Source organism: Amblyomma mixtum, chromosome 8 (assembly GCF_055824585.1).
Source record: "Amblyomma mixtum isolate Tamu chromosome 8, ASM5582458v1, whole genome shotgun sequence".
In the NCBI taxonomy this organism is placed as follows: domain Eukaryota; kingdom Metazoa; phylum Arthropoda; class Arachnida; order Ixodida; family Ixodidae; genus Amblyomma; species Amblyomma mixtum.
Genome location: NC_143019.1, coordinates 53,895,447 through 53,914,866, shown reverse-complemented (window position 1 = coordinate 53,914,866; position 19,420 = coordinate 53,895,447). Strand labels below are relative to the sequence as shown.

The 19,420-nt window shown below is 44.8% G+C and overlaps 1 protein-coding gene across 1 annotated transcript in view; it reads left to right on the top strand.

Annotated features, from left to right (window-relative positions):
• Nucleotides 1-10,626: 10,626 nt before the first annotated feature.
• Nucleotides 10,627-19,420, top strand: part of LOC149332462 (dihydrolipoyllysine-residue succinyltransferase component of 2-oxoglutarate dehydrogenase complex, mitochondrial-like) — a 47,741-nt gene continuing 38,947 nt past the window's right edge. Inside the window, exons 1-2 of the mRNA XM_089558068.1 lie at nt 10,627-10,733; nt 16,011-16,044. Coding sequence (XP_089414194.1) covers nt 10,644-10,733; nt 16,011-16,044 — 124 coding nt within the window. The 5' untranslated portion in view covers nt 10,627-10,643. The remainder of the gene's footprint in view (nt 10,734-16,010; nt 16,045-19,420) is intronic.

Sequence of the window (19,420 nt, the reverse complement as noted above, 5' to 3'; positions counted from 1 at the left end):
CTTCTCCAGATGCCGTGCTGGCGCGCGAGCAGGTTGCGGCGCTCTTCCGTTTCGGCGACGCATTCGTGACTTTCGAGCCGTTCGGCGCGCATGATGCGGCCGCAGCCTCTCTCGCACTGCACCAGCCTGCCTGGACACAGCCGCCGTCGGTGGAACATTATGGCGGCGGCGGAGTGCAGGAGGGCGTCACAATAGTTGCAGCGAACCATGTAGGGATAAGCAGCAGCTCTCCAACACCAACTGCGGCGGTATAGGAAACCAAAGGCGGAGTAAATCACTCAGTGGACACCTTTAACTACGCCGTGAGGGAAGGGAATAAGGAGAAAGCGGATGTTGATTTCGAACACTTTGGTTTCTATAACACTCGCTCACATCGCACAGCGATTGCAGCGAACCATGTCGGGATTAACATAACATCAGCTCTCCAACACCAACTGCGGCGGTATAGGAAACCAAAGGTGGAGTAAATCACTCAGTGGACACCTCAACCACGCCGTGAGGGAAGGGAATAAGGAGAAAGCGGATGTTGATTTCGAACACTTTGGTTTCTCTAACACTCGCTCACATCGCACAGCGATTGCAGCGAACCATGTCGGGATTAACATAACATCAGCTCTCCAACACCAACTGCGGCGGTATAGGAAACCAAAGGCGGATCAACTGTATCATTCGGGGACACCTCAAACACGCCGTGAGGGGAAGATAATAAGGAGGAAGCGGAAGTTGATTTCGACCACTTGGGTTTCTTTAAAACTCGCGCACATCGCACAGCGTTGTGAACCATGTCGGGATTAGCAGCAGCTCTCCAACACCAACTACGGCGGTATAGGAAACCAAAGGCGGATTAACTGTATCATTCGGTGGGCACCTCAAACACGCCGTGAGGGAAGGGAATAAGGAGGAAGCGGAAGTAAGCGGAAGTTGATTTCGAACACTTAGGTTTTTTTGACACTCGCTCACATCGCACAGCGTTTGCAGCGAACCGTGTCCGGATTAGCAGCAGCTCTCCAACACCAACTGCGGCGGTATCGGATTCAATCACTCGGTGTACACCTCAACTGCGCCGCGAGGGAAGGGAATAAGGAGGAAGCGGAAGTGAGCGGAAGTTGATTTCGAACACTTGGGTTTCTCTAACACTCGCTCACATCGCACAGCGTTTGCAGCGAACCATGTCGGGATTAGCAGCAGCTCTCCAACACCAACTGCGGCGGTATCGGAGTAAATCACTCGGTGTACACCTCAACTGCGCCGCGAGGGAAGGGAATAAGGAGGAAGCGGAAGTAAGCGAAAGTTGATTTCGAACACTTGGGTTTCTCTAACACTCGCTCACATCGCACAGCGTTTGCAGCGAACCATGTCGGGATTAGCAGCAGCTCTCCAACACCAACTGCGGCGGTATCGGAGTAAATCACTCGTTGTACACCTCAACTGCGCCGCGAGGAAAGGGAATAAGGAGGAAGCGGAAGTGAGCGGTAGTTGATTTCGAACACTTTGGCTCACCTCGCTCAGCACACTCCAAACACGAGTACACCTATATGGGAGTGAAAGGGGAGTAACCTGTCCTCTAGCGCATTTCCTTTTATAGAAGGAAGTGTTTTAGAGGATAGATTACTCCCTCTTTACTCCTTTCTTTTTAGTGCGCACATGGGCATCTTTTACAGCGAAAGCTGTAGTAGCTTTGTACAGGCCACTTAGAAATAGCAATTTAGGGAGTACAACGGTTCCCCATACAAAAAGTTCCCCCTGAAGCTGTCTCTACCTCCATAAAAGGAAAAAGGAAACCTGCATCTTGGCTGTACAATTCTGCCGCTTGTAAAGAACCCCCCTACTCCAAGCCGATGCAACCGTGGAAACAGCGTTAGTTCTCTCTCGTTAATCAATATTCACTGCTGCACGGAACTAGCGGAATACAGTGGCGCACGTGGTTCTGAAGAAGGCCCAACTGTTTAAGCAGGGCTGCTCGTTTTCGAGTACCCGCAGCGTATTTCATAAAACTCGAGTTAAACCCGATTTCTAAACGAAAATGCCGCTTTGAGAGATCGCGCGTTTTACAAGGCACACACAGCTGAAGGCATCGCACAAAAATTGACGGATTTGTTTCGCTTATTACAAAACTATGATTATTGTTTTCGATGGCTGATCTTGGACACTCATAGGCTCGTGAGCGTTTGGTACGGCTGCTGTGATATTAAATTAACATTTTGTCAATGTACAAAACGGGCAGGTCACGCACCGATATGGACGTGAAGCGTAAGAAATTGGGAATGTTTGGGATGAAGTAACTGTAATATATGAGAGTGAAAAATCGGATTTGGTAAACAGTGTTTTGTGAACCTGCCATTTCCATGTTGTTTCCTGAATAATGAGCAAAAAATTGTCACATTTAAAGTCCCGTGCAAAAGCAGCCGCTTGTAGAAAAAAGTGTTTTCATGCACAAAATTACCCCCCCCCCCAAAAAAAAAAAAAAAAAGCTGAATCATGAAATTTTGTGCTTCTGAAAAGACCAATTTGCATCCGAATCAGCCTGAAAATATATAGCCCGATTTTTACCCCTGAATTCCGCAAAAAAAAATCAATAAATAAAACCCAAGAACGAGAGGCCTTATGTATAAGGGATACGTGTCCCGTCCGTGGATTCTTTCGACTGCACCGTCGAGGGAAAATAAAGGGGAAGAAAGGTCGGGTAACGGTTACGAAAGAGGAAAAGAAAGGGAGAACGCTACCCTCGGTCACGCCGAATACAACGGGGGTACGGGGGTGGGGAGGAGCAAAGAGCCTCTCTCCACTCTAAGCACGGCTCCCTTTCTCGCCGGGGATCCACAGCTTCGCAGAGATCCCCTCGCGATCTTTTCTTTTTGAAGGCCGCCCCGACCGCTCCCCTTCGTCGTTCTCCGTTTCGTGACATCGGGACTACTTTGGGCCCGAGCTCCTAGCAGCACGGGAGGGGGGGGTCTCGCTTCCCCCTGCAACGCGTACTTCTCTGCCGAGCAGATGTGCCGTGCTCCCTTTGACATAGAGTCCGGCCTGCGGCTTTCCTCCAGCTTCTCCCCTTTCTTCCTTCTCCTCCTCTTTGTTCTTCTTTTCTGCCGCCTCCCCTCTGCTGTTTCTCCCGGTGTTTCGATGAAAAGACACAAAGGAGGCACAAAAGCGGCGGGAGAACCCAGCACCGGTGTGGGGAGATGCAATATCGGACGTCCCGCGACCGGAGAAGGCCTCGTGCGAGCAGTGATAATCAGAGACGCGACGCCGATCCACCCGAATAGCCCCTTCCACCCTTCCCCCGCACCACCACTCCCTTTCTGTTTTTTTATTTTTTCGGTAGGGCTCATCTGCATGGTCACTAAGTGTTATTCGTCTTGGCTGCGTAGACACCAGGGAAGGTCGCTTGCGTCTCTTAAAAACGAGGTTGTTTGTTTCTAATCTACCAAGTTGTACCTCGTTAAACGAAAGGGAGGGGGCCCGGCGATTGCTTCGTTGTAGCCGTAGCTTCGTTACAGCCCGTGTTGACCAAGCTTCCAAGGGGAATCGCCATTCCTTCTTTATATCCATTATTTCGTTATAAACCGTTTCGTTACAACGAGGTTCGACTGTATTTCTTGTGTTGAGTTGGTGTCGCTCATATATATAGAAAATAAGACGAGAGGGTGGTTGGGGTTGCAAAAAAAATGGATGCATGTCTGTCTTTGTTTTTTGTCTTCGCTTAGCATTGTTTCGTTTTTTTCCTCATATATCATTTTTCGTAGCAGCCATTATTGTGAGGGCACGCGGGCGCGCTCAATCCGGACGATTATAAGTCGACCCTCGTTAGAGTGAAACGGTTTATAACGAAATAATTGATATAACGAAGCAGTGACGATTCCCCTGGAAAGCTCGGTCGACACGAGCTAAATCGAAGCTGTGGCTGTAACGAAGTAACCGTAGGGCCTCTTCAACTTCGTTATAACGAAGTTCAACAGTATATAGAAGTACACAGAAAGCGCTATTTGTTTCAAAAGGTGCCGCCACTGGGAACGCCTAAGGACTCCGGCAGTGTTTCTATTACAAGTACTGCCTTGTTTATGAAATGTGGCTGCTAACAGTAGGAAAAATGCCTGCACTGATTCAGTGTTGAATACCAAGCGGTGTGACAGCGACTTTTTAACAAATTATAGTAAAGAATATGTTTTCGTTTTTTTACCAACCAAGTTCGCAGTCCCGCTTAAGCTACATGGGCTGCCCAAACAGCTACCAAAAGCAGGATCCATAACATAAGAGTAGCGCAAAACCAGGACGAAGGTGAAAACCAGGTGAACCAAAAGCAGTACTCGGGTGCTTGCGCACACGTTCACCTGAGCTCGTTATCACGTGACCCCTATTTCTGTCTTCTTTCTCTAAATCTATTATGCTATTATTTTTTTTCTTTTGCACCGAAGCAGCCCTGAAACGACGACGCGCAATTAACGAGCTGTTGCGGCTAGGTGCCAAGCACTACAGGCCACTAACTCTTGCAGGAGGTGAGCTCTCGCATGACTCAGATGTTGCGTGGACGACAGAAGACAAAAAAAAGGGAGGAGGGGAGAGAAGGTTTGTTGCTTAGACAAAACAAGCCGCCACGTTTTACAGGGACCCAAACACAGGCGTCTTTGCAGCCAAGCAACCAACGGCAGCCTGATCAGTGTGGTGGCGGGACACGGTGATGAAAAGCCATAAATTCCGACCTGCTTCGCGCACAATCGGTGGGGGATTTGGGCGAAGGGATGAAGGAAGGGGGAGAGGGGTGATGCAGTATTCTCTTTTCAAACACACCGGCCCATTTGTATGACAAAGGGACCGGCGGGCTCGTACGGGGAACGCGTGTCGGCCGATGGCACGCCCACACTACCCCTCGCCCGCTGTGCTTTCTATCCCCCCCCCCCTTCCTTTTATAGGAGCTGCCACGCTCGATGGTGACAATGCGTCTCTGTGCTTCTAGGGAACCAGAAACACCAGCGTGTGTCAAGCAGGAAACTGGGAAATTACACGTGGCCGTACGCAGATCTCACCATTGAGTGTGAATTGCAACACGCTACCCTTCATAACGGCCGGCGAGGAGGTAGCGCCACACGGTGCGCGTTTTATGAAGTTTCATCGCTGTCGTGTAGTTTTGGAATGGTTTGCTGCATAGAGGTTATTTCCCGGTGTTTCTAAAGCAAGCAAACATTGGCTATTGGTCAAGGCTAAGCAAACACGCGTTGGTCTTTGAACTGTGTCTCAAGATTAGGCTTCTAGCCTTCCAGACGCCATAAGTTAAGAGACGCGTTTACCGATAGTCGCCACAGCTGGCTCCCTACCCCAAGAGTCTCAACCTTCATTCGTACACGCGAGAGCTTCGTAATATCCGGGACTTTCTTTCTTTGTGTCTTCGAGGCCCGCAATGTGCAGAAACTTTCGCTCGTTGTATATCAGTGCACGGTATCCTCTTTGCCAAAGGCGGACGGTGACCAGCACCCAAATACGCCGGCTCTAGGCGCTTGCTTCGCGAGGTCAGGCACGACGGCAACCCTGGTTTTTCCCCCTCTGCAATGGCTTAGAATCTATTTTTTAGTACACGGCATTACGAGATGACAGCACTAGGAGATGTCATGGCTCGCATCAACCCTTCCCTCCCGCCCCGCCCCCCCTTCCCCCCCCCCCCCCAAAAAAAAACAAAAACAAACGTACATACGCTTCAAGGAGACTCGCCGGTGCTTTGGTGAGCATTAGTCAAATCCCGAGCACCGGATCGAATGCCCGAGCTTCGATGCCTTTGCTTGGCACGTGTGCACAGGTCGTCGCATAATTGCGTAATCCTTACCTCTCGTGCTCAGTCTCTATTTCTGTAATTCCCCGTTTCGCTTTCAGTAGTGGAGAGTAGCAAGCCAGAGGCGGGCTCCTCGGATGACCCCTCTTTTTTCTCTTCGCATTCATGTTTCTCTCTCACCCAAATATAAATTAGTAAAGGCAGGATTGCTTATAACACAGAGGGCTATCACGGGGAGTGGCTGCGATTGTCTCTCATTTGAACGAGAAATTTCGGACACAAAAAAAAAACTTCCCGGTCTCTCCTCTTTTGACTCTCTCCCTCCGGATCGATGAAGTGACAGTGGTAGTTGCACCGCCCATCCCACGGCCACTCTCAAGGCCACCCTGAGCACTAGACGGTACAGTATCAAAAGCACCCCTTTCGATTCTCGTTGGTCATCAGGCGGGCAGGCAAGTTTTCTGACGCGACATAGCACGCCATATGAAGTCACACAAATACTTCTCGCTGTAAAAAGCAAAAATAAAACCAAACGCTGCCCTCCTGAGCTAAGTCAGGCTGTCTGGAATCACCATTGCATCTGCAAGCACCCGATTACATGTAGACAGCCGACGCTTCGCAGGACATCTACTCATGGGGGGAGATTTTCACTGAGCACGTCTCGTTCGTGCAGGGAGAGAAACAGAAGGAAACAAAGGGAGGAGACCTGGACGGAACCCCGCACGACAAAGACCATGCCTCCCGTCTATGGAACTTTCCCCACCGCCGCCAAACTCAGCCCCCTACTCTCTTCTCCCATATCCCAGGCCAGACGTACCCCTCCACGACCTCCTCACACGCATCTGTTGTTCCCCTCTTTTTTCCCTTCCTCCTCCTGTTCGGAGAACTTAGGGATCAGCACGTGGTAGGAGGGAAAAGGCGTCCCGTGTCAAGGTGGAGGCGGCGGCGGCGGGACCCTTCTCCGCCGCCATGCCAGCTGAACTCCCGCCCTCGTTCGGCTTTCCCGCGCCAGTATGAGTCACGAGGGAAAGACAGAGTTGCAGGGGCCGATCAAGTAAGAACGGGGGATCACGACCGGCTGGTAGGTGGGAAGGCTCCGCGCGGGACCTCGTCGAAAAAAAAAAAAACGCGTCTGCTGCCGTGGCTGCAAGCCCCTGTCTGATTCCTACTTTCTGATGCAAGTTATGGGGAGGTCAAAACTTGTTTGTTCTTTAATTAAATGTTAGAGTGCTCTACAAAAGACGTTAGGGTCCTTGGGCCGCATTACACTCCGCCTGCTTTTCTTTCTTTTCTCTTCATTCTCTCATTATTTTATTTCCTCCCTTCCCTCTTTTTCGTCTTTCTTTCTTACTTTTCTCTTTCTTTTGAATTCCTTCATTTATTTGTTCTTTTTAATGCGACAGTTTTAACAGCATCATGGGTGGAAAAAACGTGTTCGTCATAAAATTCGCCCATTGGCTGGAACAAAGTGACGTCACCAGACCGGAAGCGACATCACTTCCGGTAGAGGCATCAAAATCTCGGATACAACTTGAAGTCTCCAGTGAAGCTCCGCCCACATTTAGGACCGCCGCACAGAATTCTTCCGCGACAAAAAAGTAGTCCTTCGTTAAAACTTTTCTTGTTACCTGAACAAGAAGCTAACCAGAAGAAAAAAAAATATAAACTCTAGAATTTTGACACCTGGCTTGTTTATTAAAGTCAAACATCAAAAAGCTGATTTCGTTTACTGTTGCGATTGGCTATCGGAGTAATACAGGACGCCGCGGACCGTGACCCTGTGTTAACAACTGCTGTTTCTTTTTTTTTAGTTGTATCCTACTAATACCGCGTTGCCAAAACATAATGTAATTACGTGCACCTCTTTGTAATTCATTGTCTCATTTTCCTTCTCTAGCGTTTTCAATAACTTCACCCCCCAGTTTCGCCACAAGAAAGAAAAGAAAACACAGTAGGTGCTTGTGTAAAATAACTGTGCTCTCTCAGTGCACGTTAAAAAACCTCAGATGATGAAAGTTATCCGGAGCCTTTCACTAGGGCGTCCCTCCATAGCATGAGTCGCTTTGGGACGTCACACCCCGTGAAACCAAACCAGAATAGATCGAGACTTGTTGGTGCTGCAGGAGCCCTGTTAGCACCTCTTAGGCTGGATTATTATCAGGAAAGCGTTGCCCAAGGAGAAATTTCTTCGAATTACGAAGGAGAAAGTGATCACTGGAAGCCAAGTGTGGACTGCAGGTTCAATACTTAAGCGCCACAATCTCTGATTGAAGCTTGTGATTAGCGAGAAATGAGCTGGCGCATTGTCGTGAAGAAGCAACAAACCTGCCGACAACTCCTAACGACTGCTTCACGTATAAGGACTTCATTATTGGCCTAGGCATAGGTATCTTCACTAATTGTTTTGTGTAGCATGCAGTCAATAACAGAGCACCTTCAGCACCTCAATAAACTGTTGCCATGTTGTTACCAACTGACTGCTGCACATGAATTTTTTGCAATTATTATTATTATTATTATTATTATTATTATTATTATTATTATTATTATTATTATTATTATTATTATTATTATTATTATTATTATTATTATTATTATTATCTACAAAGTGGCAATAAACATTATTATTATTATTATTATTATTATCAGTGGCTCTTTATTAATAAAAACTTTGAGGTCACTGCGGTGTCCGCATTGGAGCAATGCAAAAGCGAAACGTCCACGTACTATATCGACGTCCTTCGCTATTTTGACATCCAAGCGTAATTTTCGTGTGGAATTAATTAATTACAACTAATTAACCAAATTTTTCCCCTGCAAGATCTCATCACACGCTATCTAACGCAATCAAACTTTTGCACATTTATCTGGACGACACAATCGTGCGGAGAAGTTTTGATGACGCGACATAGTCATCTAATGATTTCGCATTAATAAACAAAGGAGGGAAAAGATGTTGCCTGCCGCGGCATCTACAGTATTTTCATTGCATGGTCTCTTGTTCGATCTCCGGATTCTGGCGGTGGACCCATGTTTCATTCTCCTTAGCAATTGCAGAATAGAAGTCTCCTGTATTCTCTCTAAGCGCATCTAAATTATCTCGCCTAAAATGCTGGCGACGTTTTCTGTTTTGTTTTTACTCAGGCCTCAACATTAGCGGCACCCACAGCAACTGACCTTGGACATGATCCAAGATCATGATTGATACAGGAAACCGTACCAAATTAAGTGGTAATTTCGGAACCTGTAAACTATGACTATGGCCCAAAGATTTTCCAAAATGATAGCTTCCGCTTTACGGCCTATTTCTTCCGAAGACTCTTCGACATGGGGCACTGAACTCAGATCACTTTCAATTAATTTCGAAACTTATTTCAACCTAACAAGCATCAAAACTTCTTTGAACGTTCCATAGACGTCCTAAACGTCCATAAGACATCCATGGGAGTTTCAGTACCCATTGGGAAAGGTGTATGACGTGATCACAAGTGACTCACTCTCGGCAATACATGCTTCTCGGGCCACATTGGATCGCATGTTCTTGTTAGCCAGCACATAAACGCGGGTGTTCATATTTACGACATACCACGACAAAAACGGCAAACAATATGACAACATCGACAACGGATACCGTAAGTATATGCAGGCCAAGTGGTTTTATTCTGAGCCTTAATGCAGCTATAATAAGTCCCTCGGAAAGCTTTAAGCTCCGGAGGTGTGAATCTGAGCGTTTCTCCCACCCTTGACAGATTCAGAACACTGGTAATACACAGCGGGTCACACTGCATGGCCCAGAAAAAAAAAACTGTGAGCTGTATATATTTATATTTTTTTGACACAGGTTGTACCAGATTGAAGGACTATGGTTGTACATATAAAAAAAACTGCAGAGATATGGTCCCTCGTAAAGTTCGCCGCAAATACGAAAAAATATGAAAAAATAAAATTAAGCACCAAGGTCACATATAGTTGCGTTGCAATATGGCCGCAAGCCAAATTATAACTTTCCAAATGGTCGACAGAGTACACAGTACATGTCGGCACAGGTGACAGTGGTTGTGAACAGCACTATACCTAAGTCTAATTCCTACACGTTATGAATCACCTTGGTGGATCAAACCCAGTTTGTAGCGGTGCTTTTTCTTTTTTTAATTTTCAGATACCTGGGTTTTCTAAGCTACTGAATTAAGGTTTTGTTGTACAAGCGCTTCTTTTTGCCAGCACATGCCTAAGTTTCGTGCTATATTACTATATCATTGAAGTTTCAAGCACTCGTGATGGTCGTGCAAATTGGGCTTTTTTTTTTTTTCCTTGTGACAGCATTCCTTTCACCGTAAAGTAGTAATCTACAGATATAAGTACACGCCGTATTCCAGGATGAAGTCCAGCAAGGTCAGGTGGTGGGGGGCCGAGATCCAACTTAACGCATAACGCTCAATTTAACGGCATTGACTACGCATTTTTTTCATCATTTTGTAAATGTTAACCTGTCGGCACACGTAAATTGGATTCCGTCACTATGCTTTTCATTTGACCCCAGCTAGCTTTTGTGCATTAAAACATGCCCTTTCACTATATTTATGTGGTCATATGCTCACCAAAGTGAAAGAATATCTTCAGCAGGGCAAAAAGTTCAACTCAACACAAGCGTCACTGCTGAGCTAGCTGAGCGACGGCGCCAGCTCGATTTCGAAAGCAGACGACGCAAATCCTAGTTCTATACTTTTTCAACCGAACGAAATTTACTTGAAAATAAAAAATATGAAGTAATATTACCGAATAATTTTATTACTGACTCGTAAGATTATTGTTCAACGTTAGAGTCACTTCTAAATTTATTTACGAAACTGCGGCTGCTGCCCGCACAACTGCAGCCTTTAGCAACATGGCGGCGTTCGTAGCATTACTGAAACGGGGATCTCTCCGTACTATTTATCGGCTTAAAACAGTGAATGAAAGCCACGACGCCCTGAAGGTAAGATACACGATATCCTACCGTGATTCTTTTCTTTCTGCATGCGCTACTTTCTGAATATTTTTCTCGCCAACAGCTGTGCGCTGCATGTGTCCTCCCTTGAGCAATGACCTTAGAAGTTCATATCAGTGTCCTGAATTCGCTTTTACTGGCGCCAAACTATTCACCGCTTTCTATGACAGCTTAAAGCATAAATGTCTGGCTCAATGATCTTTTCTTTACTTATTACGGTTAAGTTGTGGTGTGTGATTAAACGGCCTGAAATATTCCTTTGGTTAGCGATCGTCCTTGCTTTCTCGTTCCTGCGGGGCAAAAGCTGTTTATAGTGAAAGTCCGAAGCTAGGGAGAGACGACGTTTCCGTTCATACATTTTATGCAGTACTCGCAAGTGCGTCTTCTTTATGGATCAGCCAAACATCCGGAATCGCATAGCTGGGCGTGCATGTAACCCACTTACTGGTTTAGAAGGCGGATCAATACTGCATTCGGCATCGACTTGTAGCCATACATGTTGTGCTTTCGCTACATTTTTGCTCATGGAAGCGTTGTATCGCTATCATTTACTTGTCCTCAGCCCTTCATTATGTCACCGGTTGGTACGTAGGATATTTAACGGCTGCCTTCAATTCTTTGCACCGAAATTGAGATGTTTCTGAGCACGCTGCTAGCTGTTGCAGGAAAGCAGAATCAATTGAATTAATTGTGAATGAAAGTTAAGGTAATTGAAGCCTCTCATTTAACTAAGCACTCATTTTTGTCACCACAGTAAAGGAATTTTTTTTTTTGCCTTGTGGCTTAGTCACCTTATGATGCAGCCGTAGAAAGTGTTTAAATGCGAGCTTGAAAATCCTTAAGAAGCGTAATGCCATATTTGTTTCAAGAATTGTGTGTTCTTCACAAGTATGCTAATAATCATAGGAGTCGCCGTGAAGGTGATGCCACATGTTATTCTGCGGCAAGTTGTCTTTGTCTCTACTAAATGGATAATATTTCTATAGTCTAATACAACTCAAGAACACAGCGGCAAATGCCCCTCAAAGGTGCCCCTACAGCCACTGATTTCAACCAATTCTCCCCTTTCCCCCTTGGTCGATCCCCTTGCGCCGGCTCGCATGAAATTACAGAGGGCGGCAGATGAATGGGGAATAACTGCAACTTCAGATTAACCACAACGCCATAAAAATGGTTGATGTTGTTGACGGGAGGGTCTCCTTTGAGCGGCATCTGCCCCTTCTTTCTTGAGTTGTATTCGTGGCTATAGGGCTGTTCACTGCAGGACTACAATTTCTGACCTTTCACACGTAGCACAAAAGTTGTTTCGTTTGTTAAACAGAGAAGACAAATTTCAAAGTTACGGCACATTGAGGGGGCTTGGGTGCTGATACTTCAGTGGCTTTTGGAAAATCTCAATTCGTGCAAACTTAACCTGACCTTTGTTACAGCGTCTCTTCTGCCCTTGAGGTGTGGTGACACCTTTTAGTGTTCTTGCAAGTTATTTTAGATGCTTTCCAGACAAGCAGGGCAACACATTTTCACTCTTTTGCGTAATAATGTTTGAACTACTGAAATTTTCCCGCAGTTTGTATTTATTTATTAATAAAAAAACTCACACGAATACGGGAGTTATGACCTTTGGCAGAGTTGAAAGTATACGGTGCAGGGAACAACCAAAAAAGGGCCAAAACATTTGGTCATTCCCTTTAACAACATAGAAAACAAGGCATCATTCGGTCTCGCACAACAGCACTCGGCAATCTGTTCCATTCCCTTACGGTCTTTGGAAAAAAGACATTCTAAGCATTTAAGTTTTCATCACGAAAACACAAACTTTAAAATCATGGTCAGCTTGATTGGATTTGTTAAAAGGTTTTTGCACATATTTCTTGCGTTCAATGCAAGCCCCTGGCTGATAAACAGCATCAAAAGCTTGAAGCTCAATTTCTTTCAGTGCATGTTGAGCAATTCCCAATTCAGTGCTTCTTCTGTACCTGACACACTGCACTCATCCCTACCTGTGCCAGATACAAAACGAGGGGCAAGATTATGCACCCTCTTCAGCTTATCTTTATCGCGTGCTGTAAGAGGATCCTAAACCGTAACAGCGTATTCGAGAACCGACGTAACGCAAGCCTTGTAAAGAATGTCCCAACATGGTAAAGGATAAGTGCCAGCATTTCAGCTAAGAAATCTGTGTCAGTTCAAGTCTGGAGTGAAAGAAACGCTTAAGCATTTAAATTCGAATACCTAAACCAATGTTATATTGTTAACGGCATATGAGTGCACACCTGGATTTTTCTTTTTTGCAAATTTCATATGAACAGTTTTGGGTGAATTCAAATTCATATTCCACTTTCCACACCACTCTGAGATTATCTTCAAATCTTGAGATATTTCAGGATCGTGATCACAAGAGACTGCTCTATAGAGGATGCAGTTATCCGCAAATAGCCGCATTCGAGACTGTTCCTTCGCTAATGACATTCACATAGAACAAGAACAGTAGTGACCCCAACACTAAGCCCTGGAGAACACCGGACATAACATCCACCATCAGAGACTGCACACTATTTACTACCACTAAAAACCTCTGTTAACTTAGGTAATCCCTTACCTATGAAATTGCTCAAGGGCTAATATTATTACAGATCATTTTTTTTCATTAGTAAGCAATGTGTCACAGTGTCAGAGGCCTCTTTGAAATAAACACATAGTCCATGGTCAGACACTTGCCCGGTGCCTTCTCCGGGCCATGCACAAATTCAGTCAACTGCATTGTGCAAAACAGGCCCCTGTCTCACATATAGAATCATATATGAATGTGATTCTATATGTGAGACGATACTGGCATATAACAATGTTAGCTTAACAGAATGCAGCAGTATTTTCTTTTAGCATGCAATAAGCATGCACACGGGCCTCTAGAATTTCTCCTCCAAAGAAATTCAACCGCCGCGGCCGGGATCGAACCCGCGTCTTTTGGGCCGTGTGCTGTGCGATGTCAGTGCACGTTAAAGAACCCCAGGTGGTCAAAATTTCCGGAGCCCTTCACTACGGCGTCTCTCATAGCCTTAGTCGCTTTGGGACGTTAAACCCCACAAAACCACAAACCGCAATAAGCATGCTTTTTTATTCATTTCTCTTTGGCAGTTGTGATGCAAGTAGCGTTGTGTAAGAGTGAATTTATAGTTTACTCTAAAACGTTAGGTTTATGAAAGGCCTTGTTATGATAGATAGAGGATATTCACGTATGTTACAGTGCAAAGCATTCTGCTGTTTTAGCACCGTGTAAAACCTGGTTGTTTCAAAGAAAATTCCATGCCTGTCTGTGCGTACAGTTTCCACAAAATTGTATACGGTGCTGTTGTTGGCAACATTAGCCATTTTCATATATAAAAGGAGATAAAAAACAGTTAACTGGGCCCCATGTGATTTAAATTTACGGAGCCCTTCACTACGGCGTCCCTCATAGCCTGAGTCGCTTTGGGAAGTTAAACCCCCATAAACCATTAGAATGATTGCATGAATGCACTCTGAGAGGTATTGCAGTGATCACTGTGAACCGAGGTGCCGCTGGTATGCACATCGCCACACTTACTCTCTTGCTGTTGCTGGGACAGTTGCACAAACTGCGACACCATTAGAGTGAAAATGAAGTGCAATGGGGCTGGTAACATCAGATGAATACCCCCTGCATTTTTGGCACATGAGGTTTCTTCGGATGAAGCCAGTAAGCTTGTATAGTTATAGCGGGGTGTTGATGGAGCATACTGTGAGATCAGAGTGCACTGGCATGCAACAGTCTGTAATTTGAGAGTTCTTTCATGTCTGTGATTGATCCTTACAGTGCCACTTTTGCACCGATATATGATGCGTCTGAGTTTCAAATACCCTTGACACCAGTGCACTTACATCCTTGAACTGTGCCTTGTTCACTTTCGATATGACCCAGCTGTTGGTGTTTGTGCATGTCAAACCTGTTTGACGCAGATGTTTGTGCATCTCAAACCTGTTCGACGCAGCTGTCATAGCTGGCATGTGGCCTGCAATGCCAAAGTTTTTTTGTAAAAGAGACACCGCAGACCCTTACCTTCGTATTGCTTGGGCATAGGCATTGTTCCTGCCGAGGTGAAATGGACGGTTTAATCAAAGAGCGGGTGACACCTCAATCAATCAGTCAAGCATTTCACTGGTGGGAAAGCCAAGCAGCAGGAGGCATGTGCCCATTAAAAAAAAATTTGGCAGAAACACTTAACGCTGCTTACTTGTGGGAATTCGAAAGCATTTCTGTCCCTGGGTGCATTGACACCCACCCACACCTATGACACCACCTGGAATGCTGGGTGATGAACGGTTGCATCGCAGTTTTGACACAAAAGTCTGGGAAGGCATATAATATTGAAGGTGCATTTGTTGTCAGTTCCAATCCCTGCCATAAGCTCGCCTTCAAATTGACTAGCACGTGTAAGCTATGTGGAACGAGATATTTAATGCCGCCACCTGAAACGCAGTATGACAAACGATTGCTTCACAATTTTGCTACAGATGTCGGGAAAACTGGCACCACATGGAGGTCGGCCAGTGGCGGGTATATATAGACGAATGACACGTATAGGATTGTCTGAAGTGGCGGTGCTCGTCTTGCTGTGTGCATCATAAGGCTGCTTGATGACGTCGCCCTATTTTTCTTGCCATCGCTGGGATTTTCTATACCATCTGCAAATACTCTTGCATGGCGCCAGCTTTTCTCTTATAGGACTAGTAATTCTTTCACAGTTAAAGAAGTCGGTTGTTGTTAGTACCGCGATTCAAGCTCGGTACCTCCTCCATAACAGGCAGATGCAGTAGCACTAGACCACTGCTGTGGTGTGCAGTGATGTCAAGGTACAATAAAGGTGTGCAAGTAATGTTGAAACATTCATTTCACTCTCTTGTGATTTCTGTAGATCGCTGTTACTGAATGTGAATTAAAACTTGATTGATCTAAGGTGAACAGTGTACACATTACTGTTCAGAGCACAGTATTTACGTCTGTGTGGGATTTAGGGTCTTTTTGTTTCACGATGCTTTGATTAAATGCTAAGTGCATAACTGCATGAATTTGCTGGAACAACTAATGCACAAGGAGTCCCCTGGTTAAACAAAAAGCGTGGTAAATAAATAAAGGAATAACATTATAAAGGAATAACATTTTGCCCTACTACTATGCCTCATAGGAGTATCTGCCTTTATGCTAATGTTTTTTTCTGCATATTGATGCCCTTCTTCCATCTTTCACAGATTCAACAGCTACGACATTTGACCTCATGCACAAGTAAGACCTTTGCTTGAGATATTTTTAAATGAACGTGTAACATGACATAGTGCCAAATTTCTGTGAAAAAGTTGGACTTAATTTAAAACCTGGTGCTGCTTACGTGTGACAAAAATTTGTAAAGCCTACGAATCTAGTCTTTCAGGAGCAGTTTTATGCTGCATGTAGGGTATGATGGTGCGATGTGAAGTTGATGTGGTAAAATGGACAGAAATAACTGGTGCGAACTTTACGCTAATAGAACCTATCTAGCTCTCCTGTTATTAAAGGATTACAATGTTCCTACAGTTTTCATTATGCCTGTGTTAGGGTGCTATCGTTACACATAAAAGGCAACATTGATTCAGTGTTTCATGCTATTTCGTTTGTCCTGGCAAATGGAAATAGAAAAGCGAATCTTTGATGAAAGAAAGCATGCCCTTCAAGCAACGATTTGGTGGAACTTGGTGCAGTCCTGGTAGCAACACACATTCTCTGGTTTAAGTCAATATGCTAAGGAACGAAGTCAATAGTTTTTGTGTTTCGGAAGTACTGCTCACGTCTGAAACACTTTAGGCAGTTTGATTGTCGAATATAAAAACACTTAAAGGGACATTGAGGATAGTTTAAATAAACTAGGATAGTAATAAATAAACCCTGAAAATGAAGCGCCCTACTTACAATCTAGTTCTTAATTCTGACAGTTTGCATTTCAGTGACTGAATAAGCTGTGTGTTTATGTGTGCTGAAGATGCAACTGAAAATGCCTATTGACAAAGCACATGTCAAATTCAAGCCTGCAAAAACCCTGCCTCATTACTGCACGAGGGGAAAGGATAACTTGCTGTTAGTCAACGTCAAGCATTTGCTTAATATGCTCATTTTTATAGTACCATTTTGTCTGGGAAATCTAGGCGACCTCTTCGTCCAAATCCGCGGTACTATCCGATACAAAGCTATCCATGCTCATGAGAAACAGATATATCATCGCCTGTTGAGAGGGAATATCTAGCTGACAGCTCTGAGGATGTGTAGCGGGACTGCAGCTGTGAAAATACGTCCTGTAGTCACAGTGCGTAAAAATGAATTTTCATTGGAATGTTTCTGTTCAATTGCGGCAATCATTTTCATGTGGCAGTGGCTTGCATAGGGATAGATAGGCACAGGTCTTTCTCAAGTAAGATGAACAAATAATTTGGCTTTGTGTCTAGCAACCACATCTTTTTTTAGCTCTGTAGATCTCTGGAGTTTATTCTTTGATTTCGCAGTTGTAACTCTCATTTTTTAAACATATAAGGGTTCTTGGCTTAATTGTTGGTTATTGGTGCATTGCCACCTTGGTGCTAAATTTTGCTTTTTGTAGTCGTGCTTTCTGCTTGTCTGAATTTTATGTTGGCATCCAGAGTAGCTATGTGAAGGCTGCACCTAATGTGTACGCAGGAAATACTAGTCTTGGCACTTGAACCCTGTATCTGAAAGACACTCTGACGCCTTTAATGTTTAAAAGTTTTCTGCAGCATAATTTCTACTCTCACTTGTTTAAATAGTCATAACGTTAAATTAAAAGTGTCTGCAGTTCTAAGCGGAAGACACCTTAGTCGGTGGCAATAATTTAATGCTTGAAGGCAACGTGCAGCAAGATGTTGGCAGGAACACAAAGTAGAGAGAAGTAGAATGGAATACTAGATGAGTACTCAATTTGCACGAGGCAAGTTATCAGTGCTTTATTAAAATGTGCACGATCATTCCAGTCAAGGCTCTGCATACAAATCTGCCAACCTCGGCTGCTAAAAAGCTATAAGTGCACCTGCCGTAAAGAAGGGCGGCCTCTCATATCAGCTGAGCTGAGACTCGGGGCTAGCCGCAGACAATGAAACAAGGCCATATTGCCAAGATAAGGATTGGAAGGCTAGACACCGGTTGCTATCTGCATTATCACTTGCGTCGTAGTATGTGGGTGGACTGCGTCAAGCTCCAACTCACAAGAGGATTGAGTCGTTGCGAGCACTTTCTCGCCACTTCTCTCATGTACTGAGATTTCGGTACAGGTTAAAGGTCCTCAGGTGGATTACATTAATTCAGATCCACCACTATGGTGTGCTTTATTGTGTGCAGCGTTGCTCTGGCACATAAAAAGCCATCAGTTGTTTATATCTTCACTAATTTGCTTGATACTGTAAGAGTGGCATATGCGTTTCCATGCTTACATGTGGCTACAGTTGTTTTTCTAAGGCTTTGCCTTGGCAGTACAATATGCAGATTATGATCTCTTACTGTGGTTCTGTCCCATTGCAGCACATCTAAATGTGTTAATGTAAACTTAGTGCAATGGAAAGTCACTGTCATTACAGCATTGCCTACAGAATGTAGGTCATGCTCGGTTAATGGCTGATGTGTGAAAAAATATATATAATAGCAGAGCTTGTGATGAAAAAGCAACCATTGCTGTGTTACATTTAATGGAACATTGGGCAAATTCATCAAATCTTCAGCATTGAATCCAGAGTAAAGAGCATGAAAACTGCAGCGGAGTTAGAGAACTGTTGAAGTGTAAGTACCTCATTCTTAGCAGTTGAGTTCTTTTTGTCAGTGCACGTTAAAGAGTCGAAATTTCCGGAGCCCTCCACTATAGCGTCTCTCATAGCCTGAGTCGCTTTGGGACGTTAAACCAAATCAACCAACCTATCAGCAATATTTCTCTCTTTTTTTTTGCTTTTATAGGAAATAAGATGGTTCAACATGCTGTTGTGATTTGTAATGCTGGTATGCTCTGATCATTTGTGTACATATTGATTCGGTGTTTTCTTTACACACACTCATTTCTGCTTGTGGAGAACACGAAATCCCCACTGTGCCTTAAAAAACTGAAACCACATTGTTCAGAAGTGACCTTTAGGCTGCTTACTCCATTATGTGTTGTCAAAAGCCCTTGCAGTGAACAGTTGTTGTTTGCACCCGTTGGAGAAAAAAAATGACTGAATCACAGTTTCACTTCGTCTGCCTTGGCAGGTTCAAGTCGCTGCATCTTTGGTCCACTTGCAAGGGGGATTTTGTTCTTTCAGCTCTGCCACTCCTCTCTGATTGTTGTCGTATGTTCAAGAACTGAGAGATTCTGTGGTGATAGAAGGCGTGAGGTGAAAGCATTTCAGTTTGTGTTGGCCCAAGTTGCCGGGTTCCATACTTCTGAGTCTGCTAACCGCGTCCAACCGACAGCCTCTTGGATAAGCAACGCTAAATCCCTGCGTGAAAGCTGTACTTGAGAAATTAAGCCAAACGCCGTCACCCAACCTCTCCCGAGATAACCTCCAGCCGCGTCTTTTCACGGCACGAAAATCAAGAAAATCCACCAGGGACAGAAGCGTACGCGGGACAAAGCCAGATCGCGTGGTCTGTTTCC